This window comes from Macrobrachium rosenbergii, chromosome 24 (assembly GCF_040412425.1).
Source record: "Macrobrachium rosenbergii isolate ZJJX-2024 chromosome 24, ASM4041242v1, whole genome shotgun sequence".
Taxonomy (NCBI): domain Eukaryota; kingdom Metazoa; phylum Arthropoda; class Malacostraca; order Decapoda; family Palaemonidae; genus Macrobrachium; species Macrobrachium rosenbergii.
This window is the reverse complement of record NC_089764.1, coordinates 26,801,236-26,815,910: the sequence shown is the minus strand read 5'-3', so window position 1 is coordinate 26,815,910 and position 14,675 is coordinate 26,801,236. Positions and strand designations below refer to the sequence as shown.

Below are 14,675 nucleotides of genomic sequence, written 5' to 3'. Positions count from 1 at the left end.
ATATATATATACAGTCCCAGTAAATCCTAAGGTACACTGCAGTGTAGAAGTACTTTGGTTCCAGCTTCTTTTATGATTTGTGTGGGTCAGTTGGTAGCAACCTTGCCTTTTTTTTATTTGAGAGCCCTGGGTTCCATCCCGATGTGAGTAAGAAATTTATTCTTGTTACACACGTGATTGTAGGTTGATTATTTCAATCACACACACATATATATGCATATATGTGTATATATATATATATATGTGTGTGTGTGGTTTGTGAGGCTGAAACTGTGTGAACTCATTTACTTTTACGGGGAAACTAAGCTCATTTGGTCTTGTCTCCCCATCCTAGAATCTACCTTTGGAAGAGATTCAATTTTGGTGCAACTTCCACTGGACTTTTTTATTTGCTCTGCTCCTCAGACAAATACTGTAATTGTTAACTGTGTCACAAGGAAACTCTTCAGCAATTAGGGATCAGCTCCCCTATATCCGTTGCCGTCTGGTCTGTGTGTGAGAGAGAGAGAGAGAGAGAGAGAGAGAGAGAGAGAGAGAGAGAGAGAGAGAGAGAGAGAGAGAGAGAAACATATATTTTCTAGATTCCATTCCCTTCCCGACAATTAGTTACGAATGGTGTGTGCTAAATCTGAGATTGTCAATCGACCCTTCCAAATGTACAAAAATCAGTCGATTTTAAGGTTCCTAATGTGTTTAAGATGGCTTTCTTGATGGCTGTATCGATGTGAGGTAAGTGATACGGTCAAGTTGCTGACAAAATATTTTAAGTCTTTTCCGAGATAGCCAGGGGGGCATCCTGAATTAATAATGTGTACCTTACCATGATCCACACTGAGGCATCTTGGGAACATCGAGAACCTCTCTCTCTCTATATATATATTTATATATATATATATATATATATATATATATATATATATATATATATATACACATATATATATATTATATGTGTGTGTGGAATATATATATATATATATATATATATATATATATATATATATATATATATATATATATATATATATATATATATATATATATATATAATATAGAGTTGTTTGCCCGTGTTTGCAGCAATGGCCATCACTCGATAACGAGGCCACTTCTAAACATCTTTAAGATTTAATGACATTCACTTATACGCTAGTTATGACTTCCCTGTCTTTCACAATTATCCCCCTTTATTTTTTTTTTTCAGTTTTTTTAAAGTGACCTGCCAGATCTCGCTAATCTCATTACGTCCGAAATAATTCCATTATTACTTCCAGCTTTCAATTACCTCGGCACGCACTCGACAAGAACTAAAATAAGGAGGAGAAGAAAAAGTAAGACTGGAAACTTGGGAAAATTTTACCTCAGAATTTATTAAAACTTTTCTGAGGGGTAATTTGGGAGCCATTGAACAATTCTTTCTTTCCCCTACTTCTCTTTCTCGTCCGTTATCATTTCTTTTTCTTATCTTTGGATTTTCGGTGTAAATAACTGTTTCTTTTTTACTTATCCTTGGCTGTTCTCTTTTTTTTTTTTTTTGTCAATCACCTGGAGATGGAACTGGTATCATTTCATAGGATGATTGACATTAAAGAAGAGGAAAAACTATTATTGACGTCAGAATGTAAATTAAACTATTATTGACGTCAAATTGTAAACGTTTCCCGTCGGTACTTCAGAAACATGATAGTTGCTAATTATAAAAATTAGCTAAATATATAAATAAACAAATAAATTGATAAATAAATTACGTTGATGGTTAATAAAACCAGTAAGTTTATCATGGTACATGCACTAAATCCCAGTCAGAAGTAAGAAAGAGAGAGTCAGAGAGAGAGAGAGAGAGAGAGAGAGAGAGAGAGAGAGAGAGAGAGAGAGAGAGAGAGAGAGAGACGTGGTGAGGTAAAATATAAAATGAGCTCGGGAGAAAAGCACCACTCTCTTTCAAGCAGCCACTAGTGGTCTTCAAGAAAGACCTGAATTGTAATAAAAACAAAATAATTGCGTGTGTAACAAGCAGAAAAAAGAAACCTATTTTTGCAGTTCATATATTAAAAATCTATGAAAACTTCTAGAACACGAATCATGATAAATCTTATAGGTAATCTTTATAATAACTATATTGTTGCTTGCTTGCAGCGTTTGAAATAATTAGGTACCCCGGATCACCAAACATGAAAAAGACTCGTCTCATACAGAGCTTCACAAGGAAAAAAAACTATCATCCCCACCTGCTCTGGATTCTGCACACTTACCAGAGACTGTCACAAGAGGGCTCTGTCAAGGGCCTGGAAAGCGTATGGTACGACGTCACGGATTCCCCAAGCATGTCTGGTCGAGACCAGTTGATGAGCGCGAAGGTTGGATGGATGTTTGAGACAGATATCGTCTTTGGGTTGCCAGGGAGCACGTTGTAGCCTTTCATAAGGCAGCTGCGATAGTCGTTGAAGTATTCAACACATCTGTTAAGAAGAGATGATAATGAATTTTACTCATTTGATTCTTTGTGTTTTAGTTTCAGCTAAGAAGAGGAGTTGCTCCAGTAAAGAAAACCTGTAAAAACTAACTGCTCCACTTGGAAAAAACAATGAAAACTAACTGCTTCACATGGAAAATCAATGAAAACTAACTGCTCCATTTGGAAAAAACAATGAAAACTAACTGCTCCACTTGGAAAAACCAATGAAAATTAATTGCTCCACTTGGAAAAACAATGAAAACTAACTGCTCCACTTGGATAAAAAAATGAAAACTAACTGCTCCATTAGGCAAAAACTGTGAAAACTAACTGCTCCACTAGGCAAAAATTATGAAAACTAAATGCTCCATTAAGCAAAAAATATGAAAACTAACTATTTCACTAGTAAAAAAAAGTAATTCAAAAGCTATATGAAAGGAAGCTCAGCATCTAAGGTCTCCCCTCCCCAAACACCCATATAACTACTACCGACACATTTACAGATAATCACCTGAAATACTTGTAGTCTATCTTGGTCACATTTCCCGTACACAGCTCGACGCAGAGGGGAGGCATTCCTCTTGCCTGACAGCAGTCTGAGTGGTCGTAGTCATTGGCTAAGGCAAGAGAAGGCTTCTGTGGCCCAGGGAGCGCAGACGATCATGTCAGGTTCACTGATGTACCGCTGGCTGGGATCACACAGGTTTCTCAGACATCTGTGGCAAAGGATGACAAGACTATGATAAGAATAGGAATTTAAAATAAGCGAAAATAAGCACCACTATGTGGTATAATGACAGAATGACCTCGGGTCCATGCTGCCCTCAAATGGAAGACTGCACTACCTGCAAAAATACAAAACTGAGAGAAATGGTAGATACTGCAGTTTTCCCTTGCCTTACTACTGATTTTGCAGATACTGAAAATGGGACCCCCTAAATAAAGCATTGAAGAATCACTCTGAAACTGCAGTAACTTTTGTATTAAGTGTTTCACGAGCCCAATAGGTGGCATATCTCAATTTCGAAAATTTTGCAGATATGCAGTTTTCCATTTTAATGCAGCATAACGTTCGCGTGAAAAAAAAAAAAAAACATTTAATCGTTAACGATGCACGAAACGAAAATTATTTTCATTTCAATAAGGGATGAGAGTGAATGTTAGCCGGGCACAAGTTGCCAAGTGTTGAAAGCAAAAGATTACGATAAAGCTCTCATGGAAAATGATTATACAGCATTAACAAATAAGGCTATGACAGAAAGACAATGCCATGTTGCCATGTACCATACAGCAATTTAGCATTAGATTTAGTGATATGAGTGAAAATTATGTTTGAAGTGCAAACATACCTTAAGAACGGGAGGAATCCTAGATAACAAATGAAACCGTTTACACTTACACAGCTACTTTGAGACATCAAAGAACAACCATTGGCTTTCTGTAATGTTCCGTCTATTACGTAATAACTCATTTTATAGAGTTCAATATGGGGGATGGAAAATGCTTTAACTTATTCGTGCGTGACTTCTGGGGGTCCTTATATGAAAAATCTCCATACTACAAAGAAGGACTTTTAGTTCGGCAAGAAAATGGTATAATCCAGAAACAACAGGAAAACTACAAATGGAAAGCAGACTATGGTCTTGCTATGCCAGCATCGGGTCTAGAGAGTTCAGTGAGCAGAATCTGGAGGCGTCCCGCAGGCCTTCTGCCTGGCACCTTACCTGTAATGCTTGACACCTCGGTCGGTACAGCATCCAACTACGTCTGGCAGCATCGGATGAATGACTTCCGTCTTGTTGAGAGCGGTCGCTTGCGTCAGCGCCCGGACGCTGTAATGGGGCAGGGATGACCCGTGCCGGTTCATGGAGGTCACCGACACCTCGACCCAGGTCAGAGGCGCAAGATTTCTGATGATCGTTCTCTTCTGCGTCGATGGGACCTTGAAGAGTAAACGAAGGCAGTGTTAGACCCTATCACAGATTGCCGAGGTTGAAGACAGGTATGTATGGATGGATGGATGTGTGTGTGTGTGTGTGTGTATGTGTGTGTATAAAATCACAGTAGATGCACGTGACTTCAGTATATAAGCGAATACCACAGGAAAATCACAGGCAGAAGTTCAGTACCAAGCGCATTCACTTGTTTATTCACGCAAATGCCCCGACGATGCGTGAATAAACAACGTGAAAGCGCTCTAGTACTGAACTTCTGCCTTTCATTTTCCTGTATATTTTTATATATATTTATATATATATATATATATATATATATATATATATATATATATATATATATATATATATTGGTAATACCAAGTTGTACAACTAATACCATAACTGTTTTAACTCAGGATTTTATAAAGTTCTCAACTGTTGCTTACTGGAGACAGCATTGGCAACTGACCAAGAAATATAGAATTCAGAACATCTTCCAACTCAGCAACAGTCTTGGACTACCTCTAATGTTCAAACAATGGCGATTAAATGACAATGAAGAACGCCATTCAGAAACCTTTTCAATACCCAACAATATTCCAAATTATTAACGTTAATGAGGTCAGTCTAGTCTGACGGGAAAACTTCATCGTCCCTCTGAAATCAGTTTAATGACTGAAATCAAATCATTGAAATAAATTAAATCACTAAGTAACTGTATTCCAGTGATCTTGCAAAGTCTCTTCAATACACAAAGAATACTGTTCTACCTAGTTCGATTTTTTTAATTTTTATTTTATATCTTCCGATTTATAATCAATACACAAAACATATTTTGCTAATGAGGTCGATTTTGCTTTCTTGCTATTCAGTGATATGTTGTTATTTTTATTTCGAATTTCTTATAGATTTCAAGACAACCACTAAAGTAAGTGAACTCAAGAGTCTAATTCAACCATAAATTCAACGTCAATTTTACAAGATTTTCATTGCAGTATTTATATATTTTAGTAGATGAAGTAAATATTCGCACTCATCCCAAACAGCTAAACTTCCCACGGTCAGCCAAAAAAAAAAAAAAAAAAAAAAATAAAAAAAAAAAAAAACACCAACAAAATCTCTGCAAATGGAAGACCTCCATCAACAATTCCTGTTGCAAACCTGAACCACGAACCGAAAAGCAGAACCGACTGTTTCTGGAGACTTGACTCTTTCCTTACGATGATGCAACCCGAGAACTCACTCCGGGATGTTCCAAAAATGGATTTCCTTCCCCCGCTCCAGAAATGTCAATAACCGTATCTCCTTCCCACTTTGCTCCTACACAACTCCCGTCCATTTTCCCCTCCAATTACTTCCTTACTCTAGGTTTTAACCCTCTATCCTGCAATGGGGGTTTGGGGCGGGAGAGGGGAGAGGGAGGAGAGAGGGGAGTGGGGGTTGGGTCACCACCGGAGGAGGGGCTTGGGTGGGGTAGGGGTGGGAGGGATGTGACCTAGTTACATTCTTTTTGAAGACCAAACGAGAAATATAAAAACAGAAAGAGTATTTTGCCCTGTATATGCTGGTTTCTTTTCTTAGGATATCTCGATCGCTCGTTTTAGTAAAAAAAAAAAAAAAAAAAAAAATATATATATATATATATATATATATATATATATATATATATATATATATATATATATATATATATATATATATATTTGCTCACATCAACATAGGTGGAAAAAAGTATGTAACGATACTTCACAAGAGGACCACATAAGATAATTAGAAAGTTAAAAATTTTTTCTCTCTCTCTCTCTCTCTTTCAAACGTCTCTTGCATTACACATGCATTGTATATGTATATGTACACAGGAAGGTAAAATGTGCAAAGAAAAAGTTCTGATTAGGAATGAATACCAAAAATATCAAATCATTGGTACAGATTCTGACAAAGCAAGAAACTAATTTGTTCCACTGAATAAAGCAACGATGAAGATTTTTTTTTTTTTTTGCCAGTTTGAAGGATAGAAATTAAGCTTTTGCCACAATAAAAACAAAGAAACAATGCTTCATATAAATGAAAAAAAAAGAAAGAAACAGAGTTTCATATAAACGAAAAAAAAGAGACACGAATACCCGCCCAGTGAAACAAAAAAAATAAGAGAATTATTCTTCCCACATAATACTGAAACAAAGAAGCCGCGCTGTCCGAGAATAAAAATCACGGCAGCATGTTTTGCCTCCCCAAAAAATAAGGTTTAAAAACTTGAGAAAAGTTTCTGTACCTAAGGAAAAAAAAAAAAAAAAGAATTCGTTCTTGCTATAAACAAAAGTAAAAGAAAGCATTCCTCTTAGGAAAACGTGGAATACTGTTTTTGATTTATTATGGATTCATCATAATTCAGAGAAGAAGGAAATACGAAAATAATTGAACAGGTTAATATATAAAATTCCACTTTCAATAGAAAATATTGAATATTGTATAACTACCTTAGAATATATATATATATATATATATATATATATATATATATATATATATATATATATATATATATATATATATATATATATATATATATATATATATATATATATATATTATATTATACATATAATTTGTGTGTGTCTGCATGTATGTATGTATACTCACGTACATACATAAAAATATACAAAAGCCTTCCATTTCTGAGCTGCCATGTTATCAAATCTACTCTCTCTCTCTCTCTCTCTCTCTCTCTCTCTCTCTCTCTCTCTCTCTCTCTCTCTCTCTCTCAAACCATTTGGGCTGAAATGGATGTTAAAACTTTTTCCCGATTTTTCAACAAAGTTCACCGAAGATGATCAAATTCTCTTTCTGCTCCTTGAATAAATTTGATATAAATCTTGTTGCAAGATTGTTTTCTGTTTTATCTTGTTTCTTTTGCTCTTTGTGAAAAGCTCAAAGAGCAGAGTCTTATTTATAAAGGCAGCCGGTCTGTTTATAGTGAGGGTATCTTATAACGTAGATGTGTATAATAACAATAAGTATCCTATGAGACTGGTATGAATACGGTATGGAAAAGTATACCAAGCGACGGGTATACAGGCAAACTGAATTACGGTATTAGCAAATACAACGGAGCACATACTTACTATATCTCTGCATTCACGTATCACACACACACACACACATATATATATATAGATATATATATATATATATATATATATATATATATATATATATATATATATATATATATATATATATGACTATTTATCACATCACCGTGATTCATATACAATCAGAAAGCTACAAACGTCCTTTAATATCCAATTCACTCTACCTCGGAAATAATATATTTTCATATATGTTACCGAAGGGGAATTTTTAGTTGATATAGTCCACCGTCCCGTGGGATCGAACCAGCGACGGACGAGGAATCAGGACTACAATGACGCACTACCGAAATCGGCCACAAGAGAGGTATATGAATAACATCTCCCAGGATAGCGACCTTACATTTTGCAAGTAATTTTTTAAAGCAATTTACTAGCATTCCTCCCCTCACCCTTTATCCTGGCAACGATCAACCGCAGTCAATAAACCATCAGGTGCATAACTCATTACCTAAGTCAACAAGATCAACGCCCTAGGAGGAATTCCCCGTGTGTGTGTGTGTGTGTGTGTGTGTGTGTGTGTGTGTGTGTGTGTGTGTGTGTGTGTGTGTGCGTGTGTGCATAGAAAGTCCTTTACAAGATCCTTACCTTAATAGTTCGCCTCCTGAGCGTAAACTGCTGACTATCGTCACTATCCAGACTTCCTATGCCGCCCTCATCAGCTTCAATCTGGCTGATGTCCATCGGGGGATCGAACCTTAATCAAGGAATAATGATATTAGATATATTCATGAGAGAGAGAGAGAGAGAGAGAGAGAGAGAGAGAGAGAGAGAGAGAGAGAGAGAGAGAGAGAGAGAGAGAGAGAGAGAGAGAGTCTACAAAGGACTGGCGAAAGTCGACGGGAAAGGACTGATAAAATCTAGAACGAGGAAATGAATCTGTAGCTAAGTCTATGTATTGCTTTGTAATCTGTAATTTATATTACATTATGTATTCACAGTGAAAGCCTTTAAACCAATCAGTTTCCGTTAAACTGAAGATCTGTCTCAAACTTTGATTTTTATATCATACAGTGAAATAAAACAATGAAATTTTTACTTTAATTGCTTATTTCAGAGTGGCTGACACATGGTAATTAACTATCTTGACTAAATCAATCAATCAGTCAATCAACTACTATATTTGTTCTTGTTTTTGTGGAATTTCTAATTGGTCTCATATTTTTATGTCAATTGTCTTTTATCAGCTTCTTATTACATACCATTTCTATTTCAAGTGAAAATAGGCCAAAGAAAGGGTTATTGGCGTTTCAGGAAAGTGAAAAAGAAAACATTAATCACACCTACCTCTGAGGTATTTAAAAATGACAAAAATTGAGTTAATAATGAATAAATTTAGCACTGAAAAAATAACATAAAACATTCAGTTCGCCATCAAAATGCTGAGAAGAAAATCAGTCACCAAAGATTAAAAAAAAAAGTAGGTATATTAAAAAAAAAAAAAAAAGGCGGTGATACTTAGAAACCTCCAAGAATTTAGGGGGGGAACCATCTGAGTCGTTTCAGAATTATATTCTTTCGTCACATCTATATGTACTAAAATACATAAAGAGTCAACTGTCATCGTGTGAAATTTAAAAGTTATTTTAAAGCTCCTTATTTTCAAAAATGATTCCAAACAAATATTTAATAAGAACGCCTTACTTTTTGTATCCATAGTCGTTCACCACGTACTAAAATACATAAAAAGTCAACTATTCTAGTGCGGATTTTGCAAAGTTATTCTCAAGTTCCTTATTTTCAAAAATGATTCAAAACGAGAATATATACGGGTCTTACTTTTTGTATCCAATAGTCACTTCAATATGTACAAAAATACGTAAACAGTCAACCATTATAGTGTGGGATTTTGCAAAGTTATTATAAAGCTCATTTTAAAAAATGACTCCAAACAAGACGAATATAAATGCGCCTTACTCTTTGTATCCCATAGTCACTTCAACATGTACTAAAATACATAAACAGTCAACTATTATGGTGCTGATTTTGCAAAGTTATTATAAAGCTCCTTATTTTAAAAAAATTATTCCAAACCAAGATACATTAATAAGAGCGTCTCACTTTTTGTATCCCATAGTCACTCCAACATGCACTAAAACACTTAAACAGCCAACTATTGTAGTGTGGATTTTGAAAAGTTATTATAAAGTTCCTTATAAAGCTCCTTATTAAAAAAAAAAATGATTCCAAACCAAGATAGGGTAATAAGAGCGTCTCACTTTTTGATGGTGGTGACGTTGACGACGTAGAAATCGGCCGGAGGACTGTTGGAGGGGGGGTGGCTCCAGTCCACCTGGATGGAGGTGGGCCCCAAGACGGTGACAGTCGGGGAGTCGGGGGACACTGGGAGCAGCTCTGGAAAGCAACAGGGAAAGGAAATCATCATCATCATTATCATCACTGTTATCATCATCAAAATCATCAGGTTTATCTTTGGGTAACTTCCTAAAGGTCTTCGTTCGGACCTCCAGTAATTTACTTTTAATTGACAATTCAAGTTTCTGGAAAGTAACAGGAAAATCATCATTATCATCATCACTAGTATCATCATCATCAGGATCATCATCATTCAGGTTTATCTTTGGATACCTTCCTATTGGCCTTCATTCGGACGAATGACCCGATTTTCGGTGTCATAATTGCTTTTATATATTTATTTAATTCAATTCTCAATTATGGATTAAAGCATCGCTAATAAAAGGCTCTCGCATTTTCAACGAAAAGTCTCTCTCTCTCTCTCTCTCTCTAGTAAATCTGTTTATGTACAAGACCAATCTTCGATGATTATAGGAGAGTAAACACTAAAAACATGTATAGAAGGTCAATCAATATATGTGAAGAAATTACATTCATAAACATAACAGTATTTGGCTGTGAAAGATGATCTGATGAATAAACTGAAATGAGGCACAAGCAGTGAACAGCTACTGTCCTGAATACGCAGATCCGAAGCGTAGCAATAAACAATCATATTTCAGTAAACAATCACTGCAGAAACAGAACACGAAGCAAACGCGTTTTCGTTACATGTACCCCATTCATAAACAGGGACCAGGCACTTGCATATTCAAATGGACAACACCAAAAGCAGTACAGTGCGAGTTCGCATTTAAACGTTAATGATCTTTTGCGATCAAAGCATTTTTTTGGTATTTTTCATTTTTTAACGAGTCTCTCGGCTCCAGGAAAGAAAATTTAATTAGGAACTGGAGCGTTGCAAAGAGCATTATTTAACACGAGCGAAAGGAAGGCTGTCTTTGGTTACAATGCTCTAGAACTTACAAGGGGTAGCAATGGCTGGATGATTATTGAATGCAATGAATACGGGGTTGATGAGAAAAACTTCAAGTTAAAATGTGTTTTCGTTCTAATCCTATTCACAGAAATCAAAAGGATATATATATATATATATATATATATATATATATATATATATATATATATATATATATATATATATATATATATATATATATATATACGTACATACACACGCACACACATATATATACATGCATGTGTACGTGAGTATGTATGAATGTATATGCATTTGTGGACTTGTGTATGTGTATAGCCTGTACAAAAGTATAAGAATTTGAGCTTACAACCTCACACGTGCAATTAAACCCAATCACTTTTGCACAAACACACAACAACACAAACGCAAAATAAAAAAACCCATCAGATTTTCACAAACATAGGAACCCATGCGCCAAAAAAAAAAAAAAAAAAAAATCAAAACATAGCAATCATCACGTCTCTTTCCCCCACCAAAAACCTCAGCAACTAAGACCCCCCCCAATGCCAACACACCCCCTAAAAAAAAGGAGTGGGGGTCCTTTCCCCCCGAGCTAAAGGAAACCTACCGATGCCCTCGGAGATGCACATGAGCGTGACTTCCGTGTAGGATGTGCAGGAGAAGTGGGACTGGATGTTATCCTCCTGCATGGTGTAATCTCCCCGGCAGAGGTCCTGGCAGATGTCGGGCACTCGTTCCCTCTCGCAGCACGGGATGTGATTCCGGAAGTCTGACGGCACGAAATGACGGGGGTGAGGGGAGGGGGGTGAGAGGGGAGGGGATAAGGAGGGTGAGAGGGGAGGGGATAAGGAGAGTGAGAGGGAATGGGGTAAGGAGGGTAAGAGGGGAGGGGATAAGAACGGTGAGAGGGGGAGGGGTAAGGACGGTGAGAGGGGAGGGAGAGGAGGGTAGGAGGAGGGGATAATGAGGGTAAGAGGGGAGGGAATAAGGACGGTGAGAGGGGAGGGGATAAGGACGGTGAGAGGGGAGGGGATAAGGAGGGTGAGAGGGGAGGGGGATAAGGACGGTGAGAGGGGAGGGGATAAGGAGGTTGAGAGGAGAGGGGATAAGGAAGGTGAGAGGGGAGGGGGATAAGGACGGTGAGAGGGGAGGGGATAAGGAGGGTGAGAGGGAGGGGATAAGGACGGTGAGAGGAGGGGATAAGGAGGTTGAGAGGAGAGGGGATAAGGAAGGTGAGAGGGGAGGGGGATAAGGGGGTGAGAGGGGAGGGGATAAAGAGGTTGAGAGGGAGGGGATAAGGAAGGGGAGAGGAGGGGATAAGGACGGTGAGAGGGGAGGGGTAAGGACGGTGAGGGGAGGGGATAAGGAGGGTGGGAGAGGAGGGGATAAGGAGGGTGAGAGGGGAGGGGGTAAGGAGGGTGATAGGGGAGGGGATAAGGAGGGTGAGAAGGGAGGGGGTAAGGACGGTGAGAGGGGAGGGGTTAAGGAGGGTAAGAGGGGAGGGGATAAGGAGGGTAAGAGGAGGGGTAAGGACGGTGAGAGGGGGGAATAAGGACGGTGAGAGGGGAGGGGGATAAGGAGGTGCAGAGAGTAAGGGGAGATGGAGAAGAAAGAGTAGAGATGGAAAGGGGAGAGGGAGTGTAATGGGAGGATGAGGGGAGAGGGAGACAGGACAAGAAGAGGGAAGAGTGAGGGGAGTGAGTGGAGAGTGAGGGGAGAGGGGACAGAAAGAGGAGTGAGGGAAGAGGAAGGGAGAGTGGAGGATAAGGGGAGAGGGGACAGGAAGAAGAAAGAAATAGAGAGGAACGGAGAGTAGAGAGTGAATGGAGAGGGGAGGAGGGAAAAGAAGAAGGGAGAGTGGAGAGTGAGAGGGGAGAGGAAGGAAGAGTAGAGAGTGAATGGAGGGGGTAGAGGGAACAGGAAGAAGGGAGTGTAGGGAGCGATGGAAGAGGGGAGAGGGCGAGGGGAACAGAGAGTTGGAAAAGGTAAAGAATTGTTATTGTAGTTTCAAGGGACTTGAAGATTCTTAGGGAAACAAGTCTCTGATAACTGCGTATGTTGTAGAAAAAAAGGGAAGCGAATAATTACATGTAAAGTTAGTTTACAGAAGTTTAATGACAGAAGTACGTTAATCAGAGACACATGCCTCATACTTACGAGTAGAAAGTAAATCTGTAATCACTAGCTTCTATCTAAAACACATTACACATTTCTCACATTAATAATAGATTCGGAGTTTTTAACTTTAAAACGTCAAATTGGAAGATTTAAATTAGGGCAAGATATTCATGCTATTTATTCCAACAACTAATAGATGAAAAAGTTCTCTACAGACAGAAAAAAACTTCTTCGTGAAATCAGGACAACGTAATAACCTTTGATTTTCATAGTCACTAAAAGAAATACCATTGCTGAGTCGCATTACACTGAGAGAAGAAACATGAAAAGACCAAAAAGAGGAAAGTTCACTTCGCCACTTGAATCTGGAAAGTCTTTAAAAAAAAAAAAAAAAATCAACGAAAACTGGAAACTGGAATTCCCAAGACTTACCGGCCATACACTGAACGATCGAGGGGAAATGCTTCTCGCAGGCCTCCGGTTCAATACCCGTCGTGCCTTCCAGAATATTATGGATGGCGCAGAAGCCCCAGCAAGCTGGAATAACGCCATTCTGCTGACAGCAGTCGGTGTAGTTGTGGTTGGAACGAAGAGCCTTCGTTAACTGGGTGGTGTTGTTTCTTGGATTGACTGGAGTGAAGAAGGGAATTGACATGAATAGAAAAACAGTTAAAAACTGGAAAGAAACAAGGAACAAAGTTCAAGCGTAAGAGAAGGGTAAAGGAGATATTGTCATTTTAATAGGTTCATTGCTTTGTAGGATTATTGAGCTAACAAGACATATTTTGTGAAGATCTTCCCTTGCGTAAACAACCTTCTGATGTCTTCATAATGTTAAGCCGATGAATTAGAAAGGAAGAGAAAAAAATTAATATAAGTATATCTTTTGGATTTATGAACAAAATCTTGACCATTTTTCAGCTGCGTATTGAGAGAATTATTAATTTGTGTAATTGATTTACGCTACTTTTCTTGCTATGGACTTTGGTTACTGAATGATAAAAAATATAGAAAAACAACGTCGTAAATATAATCCAACATTTTGGTATCCTCCTAATGCACAGGAAGCCTTCTCAGGCAAATGTTTCCACAAAGGATAAATCAAACATATCTATTCTTTTACGGAAAATCCAAAATATAAATGTTTACTAAAGTAAGAAGTGAGTATATTGATAGGGAAACAGACATATGCACAAAATCTATCATAATATACCTCACGAAAAAATGCAACCTCTAACTGGTAATTCATTAAGGAAACGAAAGAAACGATTAGAAAATATTAAAAATGATGATAACGAGCATGAAAATATGTTATGGAAGAGAACATTATCAAAATAATCCAAAAAGAAATTTCATTGGTAATGAAAGGAATGTATAAAACATCATATAAACTTAAACCTATTCTTAAGAAGCCTAAAAAAAAAAATAATACAGTATAATCTGGAAAGACAAAGCAATTTCCACTTCATCTTAAAACAAGGAGGTTATCCAACATGTTAATTTAGATAAGGTCTTTGGAACAGACACCGAGAAAAAGGTAATTGGAGTTCATTATAAGTTGTAAATCAAAGGTTACCTTAATGAAATTCTCTGAGCAGAAACTCAACGTTTAGTTTTAATCTAAGTTTCAAGGAACTAACGAACAATTTTACAAGACTTTGTTAAGCCCTGATAGAAAAAAAAAAAAATAGTACATTAAACAAACGCCATCTTTTCATTACCTACTTCATTCTCGAAATGAATTGTAGTAGATAAATTAG

General features: G+C 37.3%; 1 protein-coding gene across 1 annotated transcript in view; it reads right to left on the bottom strand.

Annotated features, from left to right (window-relative positions):
• The window catches only part of LOC136851942 (Ig-like and fibronectin type-III domain-containing protein 2), a 485,632-nt gene that overhangs the window by 26,198 nt on the left and 444,759 nt on the right, over window positions 1-14,675 (bottom strand). Inside the window, 8 exon segments of the mRNA XM_067126307.1 lie at window positions 2,250-2,456; window positions 2,964-3,073; window positions 3,075-3,168; window positions 4,177-4,394; window positions 8,127-8,235; window positions 9,758-9,893; window positions 11,405-11,566; window positions 13,348-13,545. Of these exon segments, the coding sequence (XP_066982408.1) occupies window positions 2,250-2,456; window positions 2,964-3,073; window positions 3,075-3,168; window positions 4,177-4,394; window positions 8,127-8,235; window positions 9,758-9,893; window positions 11,405-11,566; window positions 13,348-13,545 (1,234 nt within the window).